The sequence below is a fragment of the Bidens hawaiensis genome, unplaced genomic scaffold (assembly GCF_021521415.1).
Source record: "Bidens hawaiensis isolate Kalapana, Puna unplaced genomic scaffold, B.hawaiensis_p1.1 tig00055209_1, whole genome shotgun sequence".
NCBI lineage: Eukaryota > Viridiplantae > Streptophyta > Magnoliopsida > Asterales > Asteraceae > Bidens > Bidens hawaiensis.
The window spans coordinates 78523-100431 of NW_027506327.1; the positions used below are offsets into that span (position 1 = coordinate 78523).

The following is a 21909-nucleotide window of genomic DNA, read 5'->3' on the forward strand; positions in this document are numbered from 1 at the left end:
CCCAGTCACCACTCTCCTACCCACCTTCTCGCTAAGCGGGTAATGCCCAAGAGAGCTCAAAAAGTGGGATCCACCCTTATTTCAGCCAATCATTTATTTTTTTTATTAATATCTTGGTTAACTAAACTCCCTCCATTACACATGTTTATTGAGTTTCGTTAGTTAAAGTTCACTGCCTACATGACCATGACGTGGGATTTTAACTAACCAAACCATAACACATAGTCTTATGATTTTTCCACCGTTCAAAAAATCTAATACTTAAGAAAAATGTAAGAAAAGTTATATTATATGATTTAAATAAGTTATTAGCTTCAAACATAAGATTATTACTTTGTTGAAAGGTTGTGTTGGGTTGATGTAGAGCTAAATTTGCAAAGCAGTATGATTTCTCTCAAAATTTGGGGATGGGGACATGTTTGAGCTAAATTATGCCACTGTTATTGATTACTGTCTAGACCATTCAGATCTCATTTTTCATATTTAAAGTTAAAGAGATAAAATTTAGAGTCTTCACTAAATTGAACTTCACATCCCTTATATTTAAAAACTAACTATACATTTCCTATATTTTGTCCATGTTTGTGAAGCAAGAGAGAGATGGCATGAGTTTCTATTTTTAATAGATGGAGAAGAGAAATAAATTTATGAGCTTTATTATAACAAAAAACCAGCCTTCTTATGTAGGATATGACCATATGTACATATTTTAGACGTTATTATCGGCTAAATTATAGGGGTGGCATTAAAAACGCGACCTGACTTGCTAATCATCACTTAAGGGGCATTCGGAATTACTAAGTAAACTGTTAAAGAGTGTTTCGTGTTGCTTGTTTATCTATTCAAATAAGTAACCCGAAACACCCTATGGAAAAAAGAAACACCCCTACCCAACAAGTTCCAACCTTTTTTTTCATGAGTAACAGAAATCACAAAAACTTCCAAAGGGGCTGGCATGAAACCATTATTCACAAACCCATGTATTATGTATCATCATCTATATGTCCTCACTGCTCGTCTATCATGTCTCTAAAACATGCATCTCACCCTTCCGCCTATGATCCTCGTCATTGTCCCTGTCTGTAGGTGAAAACGCAAGAGAAAGCGATAAAGTAGATGCCACGTCATCATCCTGTCCTTTTTTGTCATTACTAACTATCCATTTCTCCAACCGCACACGAGATATCCTCGTTTAAGTCCAAAGGAAACACCAGTTTTTTGTTAGGTCTTTCACCATTATCACTCTTTTTCTTGCTAAAATTACCCTCTTGTTGACCACTCGCATCATGCCAAGTGTCGGTTTGACTTGTAGCATTAACGTCAAGGTCTATAAATGGACGCTTTATGGGCTCGCTTTCTGAGATTCTCTCGTCGCTGTTAACTGGAACTACATTAACATTATCCGCTGGTCTTGATACGCTATCGACTCCCTTTTCATGTGAAGAGTTTTGCAAATTTGGGTTGACCTTTGATTCCAAGTCAACATGTTTATCCTGTAGCGAAAGAAAAAACAATTTCCTTTAATGACTTAAATCTTAAAATAGAAGCCACCTTAAAAAACATGTTTTCCAGTTATAAGTGAACCTTATGATGTCAAAACAAGGGTGATTAATCAATAATCATTAACCCATATTTTAACATATAAAAACAGCAATATCAATAACATAACATTAGATTCTAGGTATCACTCCCTAAATGTTGCAACCATGTATAACTTTTTAAAAAAAACTAACTTGAAATAGGAGGTAAATCAGTAATAGTGAATGAAAAAAAAATCACTAAATAATAACCAATTTACATAATTGTTCAATCGAAGTCAAATTATATAAAAAAAATAAAATAAAAATCATCAAATAGCAATCAAGATTCATACATTGATCACTTGCCTCAATTTTAAACAGTTTTAAATTTATAAAATATATATATATATATACAAGATTGGATCATCTAACGAAAGTTAAATGACTTTCAAAAAATAGGCGAGTCTAACGGGTCAGTGTCTTGTAGGGTCAGGTCGGGTGGCCTGAATCACCCTCCAAAAAGTGTAAAATACAATTTTAAAGGTATTACGCACGCATTAAAAATGGTATGCTTGTGTTCGCGTTTATTTTAGCATGAATTAAAAATACACTTTACTCTTTAGTTAACTTGACCTCAATTCTGGTTTTGTTGTGTTCAAATTAAGTACTTTATCCACATGTTCACAAAAAGAATAATTACCTTTTCAACAGCTCCAAAAGAACCCCCATTCTCCGCCAATGATATTTTATCAGTTGAGACGGAGGAAACGAAACAATTTTTTTCCTGATAATTAGGAATTTGGTGTGAAGAATTCATTTTCTTTCCTCTAAGCACACCCCATAGAAAGAACAACATATTCCAACCTATAAATAAAGAATAAGAGATGTGAGACACATGTATATGTATGTGTGTTAATCATAAAGGGGTGTAGTTTCTTCTTACGGTTGGCTTTTTCAGGAAGCCGATTAGACGGAAATATCAAAAGTTCAACCCCATTAATACTTCCAATAAGAGCCAAATCACCCCTCATCATATCTTCCAATAAAACTTGGTAGCTTTTCTCATAGCTGTGTAAAAAGTATAAACATTTAAAAAATGATGAGTCAAAAATCAAAATGGACTTCGAAACAATTTTTGTATAAAAAATTCCTTTTATAAATAATCTTTGTTTAACCCAAAATTAGTGTCCACTGTTTACAATGAATATCTTACGGCTAATGGAATTCAGTGATATCATAAATGCATTATGGGTAAAATTGGCGTTCTATTTTTAAAATAATCTATAATTTGCAGCCCGTTTACATTTAAGCTATTTTTTGATAGATTATAATATGATAATATAAGAGAATAAAGAAGTTTGTTACCTATCGATGTCTCTAGCAAAAAAATAGATTCCAATATTGTTCTCTTTTACACCATTATTCTCGAATTGTGTGGGCCAGGCACTCACGCGTGACACCCCGTTTAACAGAATTTTATGAGGAAGTTTGTTCACAGTCTCATAGACTCTAGACGATGCACAACTTGACAAATGGGCTTGTAACCCGTCCCAAAATTCAGCTGTCTTACCGCTTCTGTTAATCTCAAAACTTCCTCTACATTATACAACAAATTGAAATCATAAGCACAAAAAAATCAAAAAAGAAAAACTTTAAAAGAATTGAGAAGAAACCATACTGCCAGATACACTCATGATCGGGAATAGGCGCATGCTTTAAATAAGAAGATAACGCCACATCATCATGTCCAGCTGTCAAAGGCTTCACTTCAGAAGGGAGGATTATGGATTGCTCAGAACTGTTACCGTTTGACTGTTTAGGATGCCAACCACTTGATGAAGCGTCAGCAGAAGTCAAAGTCCCTGTGTTTCTTAGATTTGGTTCATTATTATTATTATTATTATTGATGGTCGATTCATCAGCAACAGGTTGGTCAGGAACTTTATTTTTCCTACAAATTCCGGGTTTTTTGAGTAAAGCAGCTTCAATTGCATCTTTTAACTTGTTATCTCCGTTTTTCAGATCTTTTGAAGTTTTCAAACCCGATACATTATTACCCGTTGTGATTCCATCAGCAAGATTTGTTGATTCTTTAGATATTGACACTCGAGATGAAATATCAACTGGCTTTTGGTCAACAAAATTGACACTAGAAGAAACCCTAGTTGGGGAAGATGGTAGCTGCTCATTATTCATGGTTAATTCATCAGCAGCAGGTTGGTCAGGAACTTTATTTTTCCTAAAAACTCCAGGCTTTTTGAGTAAAGCTGCTTCAATTACATCTTTTAACTTGTTATCTCTCTTTTTCACATCTTTTGAAGTTTTCAAACCCGATACATTATTACCCGTTGTGATTCCATCATCAAGATTTGTTGATTCTTTAGATATTGGCACTTTTGGGAATGATGGCAGCTGCTCGTTAGATTGACCTGAAACAGAAGATCAACAAAACTTTTGTGAGAGGGTTGCACGTTTAGTCCCAACCATTCCTAGCGTTATTGAAAAAGTGATGTCATGTCACATGTGTCAGTCATGCGAGGGTAATTGTGTCTTTCCAAATTTGGAACTCTGATAAAATACTCTTTCAATCTACAGTATTTCGCTTGTTTAGGCCTGAAACTTAGAACTGGTTGAAGCTCAGCTCTTTAGTGTCATGTCCAGATACGGTTACATAAGATTATTAATTTAAAGGGGTGTGCATGAAGTCATGAACCCAAAAAAAACGATCCGAAACTGAAAAAAAACAAACAGAAATACCGAATTTTTGTCTCGATTTCGTATTTTTTATGTAATTAAAAGTTTAAAACCAAAAAAACCGAACTGAACATGTAAATTTTAATATTTTATTTTAAAATTGAAGTAGTTTTAAAAAACTTAATAAATAGCGTAACCCAATTATTTAGCCTCAATGCAATAGTTACTTAATTACTAATTAACAATATCGGCCCAAATTCATTATTTTGGGCTAACGTTTTTATCGGCACAACAATTACAAGCCCAAGTGGCAAAACTGAACCAAAACCGAACCGAACCCAAGCCAAAAACCAAAGCTAAAAAGTTTAAAAAACTCAAAAACCAAAATTTCAGTTTTTGGTTCGAATTGAGCCCCAAACCAACCGATGCACACCCATATTAATTTTTATGGTTTTAAGTTATCGATTGCTAATAAACAGTTGTGTTTGTAAAGTGCATGTTCCATTAGTCCCTGCACATTTATATTTGAATTTTGAACAGTAACATTTACAAAGTAAGTTTGAAATAAACTGATAATTTCTTTCAAACTTTGATTAAATTTGTTATTAATTGTGCTATTTAACTAACTAACTAACGATTAAAATATGTGATTGAACCAGTAAGGGCGTGCAAAAAAATAGAAAACCGAAAAAACCCCAAACCGTATCCAAAACCAGAAATGACCGAACCAAATTGTGAATTCAGATTTTGGTTCGATTTCTAACCATATCCGACTGTAAATTCGGTTATCGGCTCCACGATTCTTGCTTATTCTGATTAGCGATTAAGCGAACCGAACCAAATAAATCAGTTTAATCGGTTGAATTTGGTTCGATTAGACACCTTTCTAATTCAGATTGGTTCAGTTCAGTTAAGGCCAAAAAATATTCAAATCCCAGTAAACAGATATCTGAAGTACATACCTAAAGATACAGCGGCTTCTGCACTTAGAATAACCAAACGTTTGGTTGACTTTATTCCTGAAATAATTTTACCGTCACCCTTTACCGGTTTTACTTCAGCATTAGAACCAGAAGAAACTGAATTAGTTTCACCACGAGACGATAATAAATTAACTGAATTATTCTTATCAAAGGTCCTTTCTGTATTGCTTTTGGGACTTTTAAGATCCTGAAGATGAGGCGACTTTGGAGATACCATTTTAACTTTAGAACCGCTTGGCCCAAATGACCCCGAGTTTGTAGATCTAAATGACATAGGTTTTGAAATCTCTTTGACTGTTGTAGTATCATGAGAAGTGTGTTCTTTTAATGATTTCTGCCTTTGAAGTACAATTTCATCTATTAATTTAGTTTTGGACCGAGCATTGGAGAAACTGAATGAACTAAACTTTGAAAACGCACCTGAAATCAATAAAAGAAAATCATATACAATTTAGATCTTGGTTTATTCACATAATTTTCAAAACATAACTTTTCTGAAATAATTGAAACTTTGATTCAAGTTACTTATTTGTTTTAGAAACAAAGTAAAAACAATGTATTTGTATTAAAGATTTATGAGCTTTATTATGTTTAGCTTGTATAATAACTAAAAAGAGCATAAAATTCAATAAACCAAATTAAAGCATGTATACAAAACAAACCCTAAAATCAGTCTCACTTATTTCAACCTTGGTTTAAAAACGTACGATGCGTTTTTAACACTAACATATAAGAGATTAAAATGAATAAATTAAAAAACTATAGTATCACCAAAGAAGTTTTATGTATAACCAAAATAGGATTGTATGTGTACAAGTAGTCTATGCATAAGATACAAGTAACATATGCAAAAGCTCACTTTAACTCAAAAATGCATGCATCATACCGCATCGTACACATCATGGAATCGCAGTGCATCGCTCCACCTGATGTGATTTCATCAGTGCATAGCGTTTTATACTAAGGTTCCAACCACCCAAAAACATCCTAAAATCGGTTACATACCTCGCAAAGATTGCAAGTGTGGGCGTGTAGCAGGAGAACGTGACCTTTCGGCAGACTCGTTACCAAAACGAGAATCAGTAGAAACCTGATTGATGGGTTTGACTTTTCCACGGTCAACATCAAGAGCCTGTTTTTTGAAAGATGAAGAAGATACTAATTCATCAGCGGGTCTTTTTCCAGATACTAGGTTTGCGTTTTTAATATCTTCTAACTTGCATTCTTCACATAACCAATCGCCTTTAGGAACTTGATCTACCGGTTTTTCCATGCAATAACTGGCAGCATTTATTTAAAGTAAACAGAAATTCAGTTGGTTACGAAAAAATAGCATCTTTATTATTAGTACACCGGCAAGTGATATGATAATGTATCCTTACGTGTGTTCTGCACCATCAATACACCTAGAACATGTAGCAAGTAAATACTCCCGCCCTGCATCTCCGCACGTATCACACACTTTAACCTGTCAGCATTAAATAATTTAGCAAAAGTTTAAACATTTTATACAAACTTTGAATTTAATAAATGACCATTTTACCCTTATTTTTCAAAAACTTTAAAATTTCTTATTGTTCGCCTCAAAACTTTTTTTTATTTTCTCGTTTTTAACTTAAAACTTTTTTAACCCGTAAACAATAGTTTCTCAAAATATTAGATTGCTTATCATGCGACTCTACTTGGTTCAATTATCTGATTTAAACATACAGATTCGATTGTTCGATTATCTGCCGTCAAGAGAACAAAAGAGGAGAGCAACACTTCAGTTTGCTTGCCCATCGTATATGTGTTGGGTTTCGTAGGCCTTTCAGTGTAGGCCCGGTTTATTATTTGAAGTCCAAAGGGCAGGCCCGGCCCGGTTTGGATTTCTTGTTTAATAAGATACTAACCATAGTCGCATCTCTATACATTTGATGTCATGTACTTGTAATTGTTGTCGCTCAATAAAGATATACCTAGTTGCCACCCATGGACGTAGGTCAGTTTAGACCGAACCACGTTAAATCCTCGTGTCGTTTATTGCTTTCGTGCCGTGTTCAGTTTCGTGTGTGTGTTTAATCCTAACAAGTGGTATCTAGAGCTTAGGTTCGGATCACACGAAGAATACATTGAGCCACCTCTTACTTCGTCGCGTTACCACTATCGCTAGGGTTCCGCCGTCATCGTTTTTCGCCGCGAGAAAAGCTTGTTGTTGCTGTCGCAACACCGCTAGAGTCTTACCGACTCAGCCGCAGGGAAGAAAGGGGTGATCTCCGGTAGGGTTCCGCCATACCGAGTCGCCGGAGTTGTTCAGGTTCGGTTTTATTTTCGAAAGCATTTTACCACCGCATAACCACCGTGTACCGTTGTTTAGTTGTGGGTCAGACGCCAGAGTTTTTGTAAGATATTGATTTTGAGGCAGAAGCTTAATCGATATTTTCTCACTAAGAGCGTGTGCTTGGTAGAGAGAGACGTGACCATGGTTAATTATATTTGTTCAAGTGGCAGCATACCTTTTGACCAATAGCCAGATTTGACCAAAATTCTTGATTCTTTTTTTGTTTTTTTACCACGTAATACAAAGGGCAGAGGCCCATTTGGTTAGATTTGTGGGCTTAAAGAAAAAAATAAAAGATCAATTTTTGTGTGGGCCAAGTTTTCTCTATTTAGGTTCGAAAGTTTTATCGGGCAGTTTAGCCGAGGCACAAGGACAAGATATTTTTTAACAGTTTCAATTAGGCAAAACACATCTGAATCAAGATCCTATTTTCGTTGAAGAATCGTTGTCAATTAGAAGAATCATTTAAAGAAACAGAAAACCAGTGCCAACTGCGTTTGTTAGGTTTTATCGTTTCAGTTAAAGTTTCAGTTTTCTGATTTACAGTTCGTTATTCCGCTGCACGTATAAATAGGTTGATTGTTTAACAGAGTTCAGTAGAACGGTCGTTAAGTTCAGGCCCGTTCGTTGTCGTGTCTATCTCTGTTTTTATCCAGTTTTTCGTTTTAGCCATTGTCATGGCAGAAGACGGAAAGGTTTCGATACAGAAGTTTGATGGACAGAAATTTGGTTGGTGGAAGATGCAGATTGAAGCGCTACTTTGTCAAAAAGACTTGGATGCAGTGCTTGAGGATGAAAAACCAGAAAAGTTGTCAGAAGCAGATTGGAAGAAGTTAGACAAGAAAGCTAGGGCTTGTATTACTTTGTCGTTGTCGGAAGATGTGGCGTTTAACATCATGAAAGAAACCACAGCCCGTGGTATGATGGAGGCACTATCCAACATGTATGAGAAGCCTTCGGCAGCTAATAAAGTCTATCTTATCAGAGAGCTAGTGACAACAAGAATGAAAGAGGGTGGGTCAGTTACAACGCATATCAATAATCTTAATTCGAATCTCTCCCGCTTAGTGTCAGTCGGCATTAAGTTTGATGATGAAGTTCAAGGTCTTTTGTTATTATCCTCTTTGCCCGACAGTTGGTCGCAAACAGTGACTGCGGTTTGTAGTTCGTCTACAAAAATTACTTTTGATGGGATTCGGGATTTGATTCTTGGAGAAGATTCAAGACGCAGAAGTTCAGGTGAATCAGCAGGTAATATATTAGTCACCGAAGGCAGAGGTAAGGGAAAACAACGAGGCAGTGGGAGCAGGAAGAGGAGTCAGTCTATGACTCGTAAAGATATTGAATGTTGGGGTTGTAAAGAGAAGGGACACTTCAGGAATCATTGTCCGAATGGTAAGAAAGAGGTGAACGTTACAGAAGACGACACAGATGACAGAGTCGGTAGTGACGAGTTTTTAGTTCTTAGTGTTGAGAGTAACGTTGATTCTTGGGTGATGGATTCTGGTGCATCGTTTCATGCCACTCACTGTAGTGAAACGATGAAGAATCTTAAGATTGGGGATTTTGGAAAGGTTCGACTAGCGAACGATGATATTCTAGATGTTACGGGTATGGGAGATGTTGATTTGATAACTTCAGTAGGTACTTCTTGGACTTTGAAAGACGTGAGGGTTATTCCAAGTTTGAAGAAACGTTTGATTTCGGTTTGGCAGTTGGATGACCAAGGACACAAAGTTAAGTTCGGGAATGGGCAGTGGAAAGTAGTCAAAGGGAATCTCGCGGTTGCTCGTGGCAAGAAAGTGGGTTCGTTGTATATGGTCGATATGCCACCGAAAGGAGTGGATCCAGTTTTGGTGAAAGACAAAGTCCGGTTCACAGAATCTCGTGGGCAGAAGAAGGTTCCTTTTGCAAGTAACAAACCTAGAGCCAAAGTGAAGATTCAGGATGAACGAGCTAGGAAGGTTAAGTCAGTCAGAGGACATCATGACAGTGGGAGCACAGGTCGTGTTTCAGTTATAGTTCCAGGTCGACAGTGGATGAAGAAAACCAGTATTCCAGCTGTAAAAGTCTCTCCAGTGAATTACTTGCTGAATATGGAGAGTGTTTGTTCTCAGGGTATCTCAGGATCCGGTAGTTTGTTTCAGTGGGAGCCGGTAGGGACAGAGAACAGGTCAGGGGCAGTTTTAGCCGTGACTGATGTGTTGGAGCTCCGGGGAGCTTCAACAGGCCTTCAGGTTAATTGATGAGAAGGCGGTGGCAACTAGAAGTTAAATGTTTAGATTACAGAAGTACAATCAGGAGTGTAGGAGTGCAGACGAGAGTACTCAAGGCCTCCTAGTGGGAGTTTGTTGGGTTTCGTAGGCCTTTCGGTGTAGGCCCGGTTTATTATTTGAAGTCCAAAGGGCAGGGCAGGCCCGGTTTGGATTTCTTGTTTAATAAGATACTAACCCTAGTCGCATCTCTATATATTTGATGTCATGTACTTGTAATCGTTGTCACTCAATAAATATATACCTAGTTGCCACCCGTGGACGTAGGTCAGTTTAGACCGAACCACGTTAAATCCTCGTGTCGTTTATTGCTTTCGTGTCGTGTTCAGTTTCGTGTGTGTGTTTAATCCTAACAATATGTTGAACAAATTCCAAATAAAAAATAAGGTTTGAACAAATATAATGAAAAGGGGTAGAATGGTCACTAAATAAAAATTCACTAAAGTCGGGTACATATGATATTTTTAGTTTGTAAAGATATAAATGAAATTAATTCTTTATAAGAAAATGAAAAAAAAAAAGAATTGATACTCACATCATGTTCCACATCATCTGATTCATCACTGCCGTCTGTATGCTGACTCTGCGTTGACATTTCCGGTTCCTTACTATTTTCATATTCATCTGAACTACGTGAGGATTTTTCTGCATGTACAAGAATCTATTAAGTTCAATGTTCAACTATAACTAAGTTATTATAGAAAAAACAAACACATGGTGTGACAATGAATGTACCTTCAATGTTTCTTAACCGGCAATCATCCGCAGACACATTTTGTCCATCATTGGACTTATTTATACGACCACCCTTCATATTAGCTTTTCTTTCAGAGAAAGCATTATTATTATAACTTGAACTTGCACTCTCTAGGTTGCTTGTTTCACTAGTTTGCTGTTTTTGTTCACGTGTTTTCTTCTTATCGACAACCTTTACCATTGGATCTTGCTTAACATCCTAAATACAGAGCAGCCTCTTATCAACTTGAAAATACCTAAATAAACATGCATCAACAATCAATTTGCGCGATCATGTTCTAGAGTTTCGGAGCCTAACGAAAAATAGGTAATGCATCGAAATTGAAAAGCATATTGCAATAATGCAGTTGGTGAACCAAAATAATTGTATGTATAACTTTAATACAAGAGTAGTATAAAGTTGATGCAAAACAAACAATAATTCAAAGGCAAAGCATCATTTCATGCAACAACCTAGAATTGGTTTGTCTGTTTATAACTAACTAACTAACTAACTAACTTGCAACCAATTGAATTTGTGAGTGAATAACAGGATTAAGCAAAAAGGTCAAAGGAAGTCAACAAATGAAAAAGAAACGAATAATAATAATAATAATATAATAAACCCTAAAAAGTAATAAGAAGTAGATGTATATAAAATGAGACACCTTGGGAAATCAATGGACATTATACGTAATCGATGATTCAGTTAAGCGATTGCTCCGCATACATGATGGATGAGCAGGTGCAGAATGATAATCTGGGTATTATTATGGTATTAATTATATCAATGAGTTTGAATTGAAGCTTGAAAGGCAAAGGAACAAGAGATGTGTGAAAGGGATAAATCTAATTCTAGGGCACCAAATCAAGTACACTAATAGGAACAAATTTATTTTAATTAAATTCAGAATTTTGGGAGAAGGAAAAAGATAATCATAACGGTGTCTGCGAGTCCGAGTCTGTCTTATAGTAAAGCTATTTATATAAAATGTAACGGGAGTAACATTTTGCGTTCAAAAAGAAATTACTTTATCGATCTAAAATTTATAGAATATAAGAAAATTACTGAAATTTAGTTTTAGTTATCAACCATATTTTTTTTTAAATTATGTTTAATCGAATTAGCTAGACTAGAATCTTGATCATTTGTTTTATAGTAGTTTAAGCATTCAATCGACTAACATGTTTATACTATGTGTTTACGTTTAAGTATATCAATTGCTTAGATTAAGTTACGTACGAATACAATTTAGTACGTGTTTGGCCATATAGAATGTTTATGTGTATAGGCCCATATTGTTATGTGTGTAGCTTGAATATTTACAACTTAGATAAATCAAGAGTTTTATAGCTTTATAAAAGCATTTAAGTGCATGTATCTTAGTTTTGAAAATAGTTAATATATACAATTTAAATGCTAAAGTAGAAATGTTTATAGCCTTGCATCAAGATGTTTCGTTTATCCATTTAGCATGTGTTTGCTTTCAAAATGTTTACTTATGTGTATTCTCTAACCTAAAAGTTAAATAAAAGGGCAAAGTCATAAAACGCATTAAAACACATTGGCACACATAAACGAGTTTCAAGTAATAAATTGAATAGAGTTTAAAGTAATAAATTGCATGTATTTTATCATAAACATTCGATTTGACATAAAGCATTTGAAAGCACAAAAGTGTAAAAGCATGCATATAGAACTCACAATTAGCCTTTGCTAAGTTCTTGTCTACTCCACTTTAGCATCCAGGCTAGTATGTTGGCGTATAACCAAGATTGTCTAACATGGCCACTAAACAGTCTAACAATGATATGTAAACGGTTGATTACTATGTATTCTACTTTACACTACACACAAATGCACAATATGTAAACGGTTGCTAGTGTAGTTGTGCCTTTCTGTATGTTTGTGCATATATAGTCTGCACTAGCACAAGGCTTGCATAGTCGTACTTTGTGCACCCTATATGCAACCTAATTGCTGCTGGCACCACTTGGTGTCACAGCCCCCGACCCTATATATCGGGAGGGGAGCCGTGAACATGAGCAGTGGTATTGGTGTTTATTATTAAAGTATTTAGCAACATAAAATTAATCACGACCGTAGTTAGGAAAAATTTATCAGGGTATAAAAAACATCATGAATCTTATTTTATAATCTGGGAATAAAACTCATAATACAAACATAAATTTTATATGGATAAATCTAATTAACAAACATATTTATTTATTCTTGTGACAGGCCACTTATTTAAGTTGGAGGCTCGCAGTTATCGTTCATGTGTCTCTAACAAGTCACCTGAAACATGTTTAAAAATATTTGACCAGCAGGAAATACTGGTGAGTACATTCATTTGTAAACGACACATATTTACAGTCACAACATTAATTTGTTTTTACACTTGCCTGCTTACAAATTACCAAAAGGTACTCGATCGTATATGTAATTGTGGTCATATTACTTGTAACATCCCCAAAATTTTGGTCCAAATTTGGCAACTTAGTAAAGATAAATGGTCAAAATTTTTCTCTAAAATAAGTAATGAGAAATTTTAAATGAAAAAAATAAAACCATTCTATAAGGAAATAAAAATATCTCATAAATAAAGTTACCTTATGTTAAGGCTATGGAATAAGGAAATTTCATCCCATACTGAAAGATGTAAGAAAGTTGAAACATTTCACTTGGGTATAAATAAAGAAAATTGAGTCCATCCCACATGAAAAGTGGTAAAAATTTGGAAGCTCTTTATAAAGAGATAAAATTCCATATTAATATTCTTTTATGCCTAGCATACACCCAGTGGTCCGAGCGGAGGGTGCGAAGCACCCGACGCGCACGGGCTCAGGCCAAGGGCGATGGGCGCAATGTGGCGCTTTGATGGCACACTCACATCGTCGAGAGCCGCCTTAGAATATTTGGACAATGGGAGTTAAACCCAAAAGTAACAAGCTACCAAAAGACAAGGGACTAAAAGTGAAAATTTGAGTTCGGGGACCGATCGCGCTACACGATGAGCCCAGAACACAGGTCATCGCGTATCGCGATGGACCTTGATGAGTCAGCGGACACATGTCGGCACAAGGAATGGCGGCGTATAATATACAGCGCCGCGATACGCGACGGGATCACCAAGACCCATCGCGTATCGCGATGGGTTGCAAGTTCAGCCTATAAATGGAGGGGTCACGACTCCTTCACTTCTCACACCAAAATTCTTTCTCTCTCTAGAATTAATCTCTATCTACCTCGGTTTCCGTGCCCCGACCCGACAATCGCCACCTCGTAATCCGCTCCATTTATCGGCGATACCTCGAAGTGTGTGCCACCCAAAATTAACTCGACATTCTATCTCGAAGTACGTGCATGACATGACGACCACCATATGCCACCTCGTTTTGCTTGCCAATCTCGAAGTCCGTGCCAAGCTCTGAGGTTCCAACAGTCTAAGCTCCAGTATGCGATAAGGAGTAGAAGTACTGCTCAATCAATCTTAGTAATCAAACTTCGAATACCCGTGTAAGGTAGGGTTTATGCCTAAGTCATTATTTTATTATTATAATACATAGCTTAGACCATAGTTAAGGGTATAACCCAAACCTTTATTATAATTATGTTTACATAAGCTTTAAACATACAAAGGATTATAATAGTGTTTCCTTACAATTAAGAAACATCAATTTTACATTCATAAGGATATATAGTTTCTTCATGATTAAGAAATATAAGATTTTACATTCAAAGCTAGCAGTCAATGAATGTTTCTTCTTGAAGAAGAAACAGATTATAGATGTTTCTTCATGAAGAAGAAACTCAACATATGATTTGTAAATAAACAGAAAGACTATTGGTCTAAATATTTCATTCAAACAAATGATTAATCAAGGTTTAAAGCTATCAAAACTAGACTAAAGGTCTATAGCCGGATCAAGAGACGATTCGGGTATTTATATAAACCTATTTAATAGGTCAATCATCAATCAATCATTCACAGTTAAGGTTTCAAACGAGATCACCATATCATTCAGAACAGACAATCATAGGTGAATACGTTAACCTTTTCAATCAATCAAAACATATTTATACTCGATAAGATGAATGGGTGTTTGTCTTAATGAGTCAATCAATGTCTACACGAGATCATATAAAAACGTTATAATACAAAGTAGAAAATAAAATCAACTCCGACCGAATACGCATGTGTCTGGATCCATAGATAACTGTTAAGCCTAATCAATCAATCAAAGGCGAGGTAGCCAAGAGCTAAACAGTCATGACTAGTTCTCTGTTCAGGGCTTTGTGGCTCGAAGAATACCGTTGTGTGTGTAGGTGTGACAATCGTCAATTTCAGGTAAACTCCGTTAACTCCGTCAATTCAAACTTTAGATCACTGAATCTATAACGCACACCTCATTACATTTAAACTAGGGTTTAAATGACGCTTGACAATTACTATATGTGTAGTCTTTCGGGAATTGCACCGAAACGCAAACGAGTTGACTCAAACGATTAGTGAATAAACAAAAAACGTCAAAACAATAATTATGTGATATTATGTGTTAGACATATGTGTTACTTGATTATGTTATGTGGAATGCTAAACAAGAAACAAGAACCCAATTAATTAAGCTAGAGATGTAACATTTGGAAGTTTAGGGACTAAAGTGTAACATGTTATTATTATTAATATTATAAAACCCTAACCTCTCCTCCCTCTCCCTCTTCCCAAAACCGACGGCCAAACCCCCCCCCCTCCTCACAATCGGTTCACACACACACACATACCTCTTGGATTTTGATCTTGTCTTTCACAATTGAAGCATCCTATATCCGTTTCTAGCCATCTCCTACCTTTCTATTGCTTGTATTGGTGCTTTTGAAGGTATAAATTACAAACCCTAGGTCCGATTTTTCCTATGTATGGTGTTCATATGATTGTTGTTGATTTGATGGTGTATTGATGATGATTTGATAACTAGTTTTGATATTATTGCATGTTAATTGTTGTGTCTTTGAGTTTGAGATCAAATAAAACCCTAACTATGTATGTATGGTGTAATTGATATGCATGGATAGTAGTTATGGTGTCTAGAATGTTATATGAATGATTTGTGGTCCATAGATAGTTAAATTATTGAGTTTGGATGCAAACAGTTTCTGGACAGATTGTGTTGTTGATGTTTGATTGACTGTAACGGGGTGTAAAATGAAAATTGATTGAGATAATTGATACTACAGTAAACTAGGTTGAGTCTAGTTTCTAAAGAATATAAATTTGCAATTTTTGAACGTGTAAAAGTTAACTTTTATGATTTTACAAAAACGTTGTGCAAAGCTGCGTTGTTAGACCTGCTGTTAGGTTGTTTTGTAAATGTTATATCTCATGAACTACGAGACCAATTGGGTTGGTTCCACTTCTGAAAGTTGACTTGTTGAGTTAGGAACCTAACCCAAGTGGTCTTGCATTTATTGGATTTTTCTATTAACGGGAATTTCAAATAACATTCTGTTGCGCATGAATTTGACTGTTATGAGTTTGCTGTAATGATTTGATTATTGTGAGAAACCTATGTGGAATAAAAATATAATAAAATATGTTCTGGAAACCTAGGACATATATGCTTTTGTGATGATTTTTGGTAAATTAATTGTGATGCTATGATCGGTGGGATAGATTAGTTTTTCAAGTAGAAATTTTGTCGTTAAGAAACTAGTTACTGAATTTTGTGAAAGTTGCATGAAACAACGTGATTGCTAATTTATTATCGTGTTTTGACCAAATTGCCCTTGAGGGGAATGATTGCTAATTAATTGTTGTGTTTTGACCAAAATGCCCTTGCGGGGAATAATTGCTAATTGATTGTCATGATTTGACCAAATTGCCCTCGTGGGGAATAATTGCTAGTTAATTGTTATGTGTTGACCAAATTGCCCTTACGGGGAGTAACTGCTAGTGATGTACATTATGAATACATGACACGTAAATAATTGCTAACACATGTAACGTATCACAAATACACTTGTTAAAGTCACACACGATTCACAAACGAAACACGAAACATGTTGTGTGCATAGGTATTATGTGCCGGGTCTAGAGACTCGATAATATTCCGACACTTAGAAAAATCTCTTTGTTGTTTTAGAACGCTAGAGAGAGTTTTTCTGTGACGCGCATCTTGGTGAATTATTTTGGGAATACTTCGCAAACAGTGAGTTTCACTTACCCCTTTAAACTGTTTTAAACGCTTTTCACTTGGGGGAGATAACATACTCCGATAAACGCATTTAAGATTTTGTTAGTAAATTATATATCACTTGTAAAGGCTAAGTGGCAAACGAAACATTTGAAGTCCTACACATCGAACCGGTTAATATTTGGAATAGCGAGTCACTGTTGAGTAGTACTACTGGGTTTGACAAACCCCACCCAACGCTAAACTCGACTGGAGGTCGAGCGGGTGTAATTTTGGCTAACACGTACCATGGTCTGGATGACCTGGTGACAAGGCACTTGATAAACAGTCAGCTTCGGTGTCGAACACTTAGTAATACTTGTTGTATAGGCTAGCTACCTATCGATATATAATTGATTTAACACTATCTGGTAACGCTTAACGCAAAACGCTGAACGCAAAACGCTAAACGCTTTATTTTATACAAACTTGTGAACTCACCAACCCCGTGTTGACACTTTTAGTATGTTATTCTCAGGTAGCCGAGGCGGGCGCGCGGTATAGGATCATGCATGGTTTTTGAACATTCTGATATGCAAACATGTTTTAACTATTATTACTTGGGTTTTTAAGTCGTCCTGCGTGACGCAACATTGGTTTCTATGGTTTTACGCTTCCGCATTTAATTACTCGTAAACGTTTTCATGGTTTTAAAACTTTGTTTTTATGGTTTGATTATAACTGATGATTCCGATCCTGTTAGTTCACACCCTCTGACAGTAAAACTCCGTTAGTGGAATTTGAGGGTGTGACAGTAGGGCAGTGGTACATATACCGGAAGTAGACATACTTCCGCTAAGCTTGTCAAGAAAACTACATTTGTATTGTAAAACGTCATTCAAAATGTTTTATAGAGTCATATGTGTTCAACAGCATATAGCTGACGTATTTTCCCCACATTTTAGGGAAACAGATTAGCACGGGTAGCAAGGAATATAATCATTCATGAAGATAGACGCTCGCAAGGTAGAAATGACTCAGTTTTAAATTATTATAAATATTATGAACAAAGATTTAAACATGGTTTATAAATCAAACACTCGGGTAATTATTATCCGAGGAGTTTTCAAATAAATTAATATTTTATTATAACTAAAGTCTTTCGCTAAAATAAACCGCAACTCTGATGTATTTACAAAACAGGTACCAACTATTGGTCATACGCCTAGGCCCTAAGCCGGGGTGTGACATTACTTATTGGCTAACACTTGTCCAATAAGTAACATGTAATAACCCATTAGACAAGCCTTGCATACAAAACCCCACGGTACCAGTAGTAACTATCACGTAAGTCTACAGAGACTTAATCACCGTAGTGTGGTTAAAACATTTTGAAAACATTTGGACTATCTATCATGAATTTAATAAGTTTAGAAATCATCATGACAGTATTGGAAAACTAGTTTTCTCACACAAATGTGAGTTGTACAAAAACTCGACTTTCTCACCTTGAAAGTCTATAAGCAAAGAACCTCTTGGTATTAAGAACCTAATTAAACAAAATGTAGTATATTTAGATTAGTATAAACTGTGTAATTGCCGTTCATCACGTAGCGTGACCACCAAAAATACTAAGATGGCTCCCAAACGTGAGCTCTTAGTGCTCACCCAAGTTCATATATAACCTTTGATTCTAAGTACTCATAACCTATAAGGCTTAGGTTACAAGTTTTACCTTCTCAGTCACCGTTCTTCACATTTACGATTTTGCCACTCCCAACGTTTCATCACCGCACATATACTCACACTCAAAGATTGTCGATACATCGAGAATATTTATTAGGCAGGAGCAGTCTACATGGAAAATAAGTGATTTACAGGATACCCACAAGTTCCGAAATAATAGTGTAGTGCTACAGTTTTTGTTAGTTATCCCTTGTGTTGTATTAGGTTATATTATTAGTTTCATTTTATTTCCTTCTTGGTTTAAATATAATGTGATAATCTAACAAAATTATTCTTTAGGTTTGGTTATTGTACGCGTAAAATGAACCTAATGGATACCAATCGAATTTATAATTTGTGTTTAATATATGTACAGGTACAAACTTAACTTATAACAATCAAATTCATGTCCGTTGCCGCGATGCGATGGGTTGCCACTTAGTTTGTATTCATATTGGAACCAAATTATTAAGAATAAGTAAACTACTAATGTCTTAAAAAGCATTTTTTCTTTCTTTATGGAATCAAACAAAGGTAAACAGGGCATGTTGACTAACACTCTAACAGAAACATCTTAATTTGTTAGTTTCAAAGGTCAATATGGTCTCTAATGCCAAAACCATGGGATAAAACAAGAGGTTGGGTTGCTGATTTATATAAAGTGTTAAAACAATTTGCAATAAGGATCATATTCCAGACAATATGGTCCATATGTGATATGGCTATCTTTTCATAAATGGCGAACATAACCCTTGTACTATACACTTTTTGTACTATACACTTTTACACTCTTGGTAGATTTGACATGTCAACTTTACGTAACCCTTTTGAGCCTTTTAATTCACATTACGTATAACCATAACATCCTTTAACATAATTTAGAAATATAACTAACTTCAAACAAATTTGCTTATTTCTTGAAGCTAATTTGCAATACCGGCACGTTTGACCTCATGACTTTCAACGATCATTATGAGGTGTCTTATGTCATAGCTCCACTCTCATAAACATTCATGTTCATCCATCTTAATAATTAAACACCATGCATTACATCCAAAAAGTAGGGTGTTACTGTTACATTTCATGTAGCACACACTATCTCCCCCGTCAAACGTTTCATGAATGGTTCACTAACGTTCATTTCGTTTACATGCCTAGCTACTTAGGTGTAAATGGATCAAAATGTTGAAAAACATTAAACTAGAAAAATCTAACGGAGTTAACGTCATGAACGAAAACACTTCAAGAAATTATAAAAACTAAACCAAAGTGACTTATATTGCAAAAAATTTTATTCTAAACTAAACTAGTTAAAACAGTCAAATCAAATAAACGGAAAACCATAATAATAAATATAGTTAAAAGAAAAAGATGGGAATTTATATGGCCTCAATAATTATCAAGAAACTGTAGTCATGGGTGTGTTATTCCTTCCTTTAATCATTCAATTCAAAAAAAGAATAACATTAGCTTAGAGAATGAACCACTCATTTTATTTGTATTTGTATCTGTATTGAATTAATGATAGCGATGTATACGGCATAAGCACCGCACATCCCGTAAAAAGAATGTATTATATAGTCACCAGATGTTGATCTTCTTCTTTTGGCTTCGATGATGGTTTAATAATAATAATAAACCCAGGACATGCCCCCACATTATAATTTGATTTTGTTTCTGCATTCTTTACTCATCTCTATCATGTATCTATATATACAAGGTAAGCATAATATCATCAATATCAATTTATTTGTCATTCCCATAATATCATCAATGAGTTATTTAATATTGTATTAGGAATCATGGGCAGGAACAATAGAGGAATGACCAAAAGAGTTGGTAGTAATAATGATAATATTAATCATTCCTCCATTGCAAACATAACTTCTTTCTCTTGTACAACTTTCAATATCCTTGCTCCGATTTACAAGCGCATTACATACGAGGTAAAACTAAAACCATGTTCATGTTTCGGTGTTGTTTGTGTTGTCGAGTTTTGTTTTGAGACGTGCTTTGAAAGAATATAGGGTCGGGCTTGTAGAGAAAGCGCTGTTCGGGCGCATTGGCTCAACAGAAACGAAAAGATCTTGTACTTGTTGTTGCGTGAACGGTCTTCGATTATCTGTCTTCAGGTTATAATTATAAATTCATAATCATATATCTTCCACAAACTTTGTGTCTTAAGTTAAATTAAAAGTTTGAAACTTGGTTTGGATTTTTGTTAATTTGTTTTAGGAATTTTGGGTTGATAATGAAGAGCTTGTGGATATGTATGCCACGAAGCTTGGGGGAGCCGGTTATGTTAGTTTCAAGCTTCCACGAACCAATAACCGTGGGGACGGCTTGTTAACTGCCGTCCATAAAGACTACTTTCGTGTTATCAACCATAGAGAGTTCCTGTTTAATGATTTTGCAGACCGGGTTGCTCAGCTTTTGCATGTTGAAGTAATTGCGCCCTTTGCCCAATGCCGATCCAAGAATAATGTTTGTCGCGAGATGCTTATTGTTAACACTCATTTGTTATTTCCACATGATTCGAGCCTATCTTTGGAAAGACTAAGACAGGTAATTAAGCTCATCAAAATATTAATTTAAATGACTTTTTACGCGAAAATACAAGCTACTAAAAGTTCATTCTTTTATGTAGGTGTACAAAATCTTGCAGTCTGTTGATGCCTATCAAAAGGAGAACAATCTTGACCCGTTACCAATTATTCTTTGCGGGTAAACATGAATATTATTTGTTTTGTTAATATTCCAAGTTGAAGCATATTTTGTTGATAATGTTGGGAAATGTTCAGTGACTGGAACGGGAGCAAGCGAGGTCACGTTTACAAGTTCTTGAGATCTCAGGGATTTGAATCATCATATGATACGGCTCATCAATATACGGATGCAGATGCACATAAGGTCAATTTGTTTTATACAACACGTGTTTTTTTTTAATTTTAATGGATCTAATTTGTTTGTCTGTATGTATGCAGTGGGTTAGCCATAGAAATCATCGTGGAAACATATGTGGTGTGGATTTTATTTGGTTTCTTAATCCAAATAAATATCGAAAACTACTAAAATCAAGTTGGAGTGATGCAGTCTTTGGGTTGTTCAGGGTATGAACCTGAACCTAAATATGTAATCGTTTATTTATGCTAGCAAGAGACAATCGTGTTGGGTTGAACTTGAACACGACTTGTATATTTATTCGTGTCAAATACATCTATCCTGGCCTGCACACACTTAACCCAAAACATGACCTGTTTACAACTCATTTATCTAAACAAATTATACAGGACGTAATCAAGTTGTAAACGTGTGTACATATTGTAATAAATTGGTTAAATAGGTCGCAACCATGTGTTTAGTTATACGTGTAAAATATGTACTCATTTAGAATTAAGGGTCCCAATTGATTTGAAATAATGAAATTGCGAAACATTTTTGTATTTTCAGTATCAACTAAGTCGGGCCTCAGTAACCGAAGAAGA

The 21909-nt window shown here is 35.4% G+C and overlaps 3 protein-coding genes across 3 annotated transcripts; 1 reads left to right on the top strand and 2 right to left on the bottom strand.

Moving 5' to 3' along the window:
* Positions 1 to 1151: 1151 nt before the first annotated feature.
* LOC143617535 (protein PARALOG OF AIPP2-like) lies at positions 1152 to 4268 on the bottom strand. The gene is made up of 5 exons (XM_077090060.1): positions 3199 to 4268; positions 2886 to 3116; positions 2464 to 2588; positions 2221 to 2384; positions 1152 to 1493 (listed from the first exon to the last, which is right to left on the bottom strand). The coding sequence occupies exons 1-5, from the start codon at positions 3714 to 3716 to the stop codon at positions 1152 to 1154; spliced, it is 1380 nt and encodes a 459-aa protein (XP_076946175.1). The 5' UTR covers positions 3717 to 4268.
* Positions 4269 to 5141: 873 nt separating this feature from the next.
* On the bottom strand, positions 5142 to 11353 carry LOC143617536 (protein PARALOG OF AIPP2-like). Its single transcript, XM_077090061.1, has 6 exons — positions 11194 to 11353; positions 10526 to 10782; positions 10326 to 10435; positions 6580 to 6665; positions 6203 to 6477; positions 5142 to 5617 (listed from the first exon to the last, which is right to left on the bottom strand). The coding sequence occupies exons 2-6, from the start codon at positions 10725 to 10727 to the stop codon at positions 5142 to 5144; spliced, it is 1149 nt and encodes a 382-aa protein (XP_076946176.1). The 5' UTR covers positions 10728 to 10782; positions 11194 to 11353.
* An 8543-nt stretch (positions 11354 to 19896) lies between these two features.
* Positions 19897 to 21904, top strand: LOC143617537 (putative calcium-binding protein At1g02270; the record flags this gene model as incomplete). The annotated part of the gene is made up of 8 exons (XM_077090062.1): positions 19897 to 20144; positions 20222 to 20370; positions 20452 to 20556; positions 20660 to 20989; positions 21072 to 21148; positions 21226 to 21334; positions 21409 to 21534; positions 21875 to 21904. Coding segments are annotated over exons 1-8 (999 nt in total), but the record flags the coding sequence as incomplete, so codon positions are not given.
* Between the last annotated feature and the right edge of the window lie 5 nt (positions 21905 to 21909).

Bases quoted from the DNA above. Each gene is read 5' to 3' on its own strand.
- LOC143617535 (XM_077090060.1), bottom strand. From the start codon at position 3,716: ATGAATAATGAGCAGCTACCATCTTCCCCAACTAGGGTTTCTTCTAGT. The intron at 2,589-2,885 runs GTAACAAACTTC...CTTTTTACACAG, and splicing joins TTTGCTAGAGACATCGATAG to CTATGAGAAAAGCTACCAAG. The intron at 1,494-2,220 runs GTAATTATTCTT...CTTTCGCTACAG, and splicing joins CTTTTGGAGCTGTTGAAAAG to GATAAACATGTTGACTTGGA.
- LOC143617536 (XM_077090061.1), bottom strand. From the start codon at position 10,727: ATGGTAAAGGTTGTCGATAAGAAGAAAACACGTGAACAAAAACAGCAA. The intron at 6,478-6,579 runs GTAAGGATACAT...AAATGCTGCCAG, and splicing joins ATTGATGGTGCAGAACACAC to TTATTGCATGGAAAAACCGG. The intron at 5,618-6,202 runs GTATGTAACCGA...TATTGATTTCAG, and splicing joins ACACTTGCAATCTTTGCGAG to GTGCGTTTTCAAAGTTTAGT.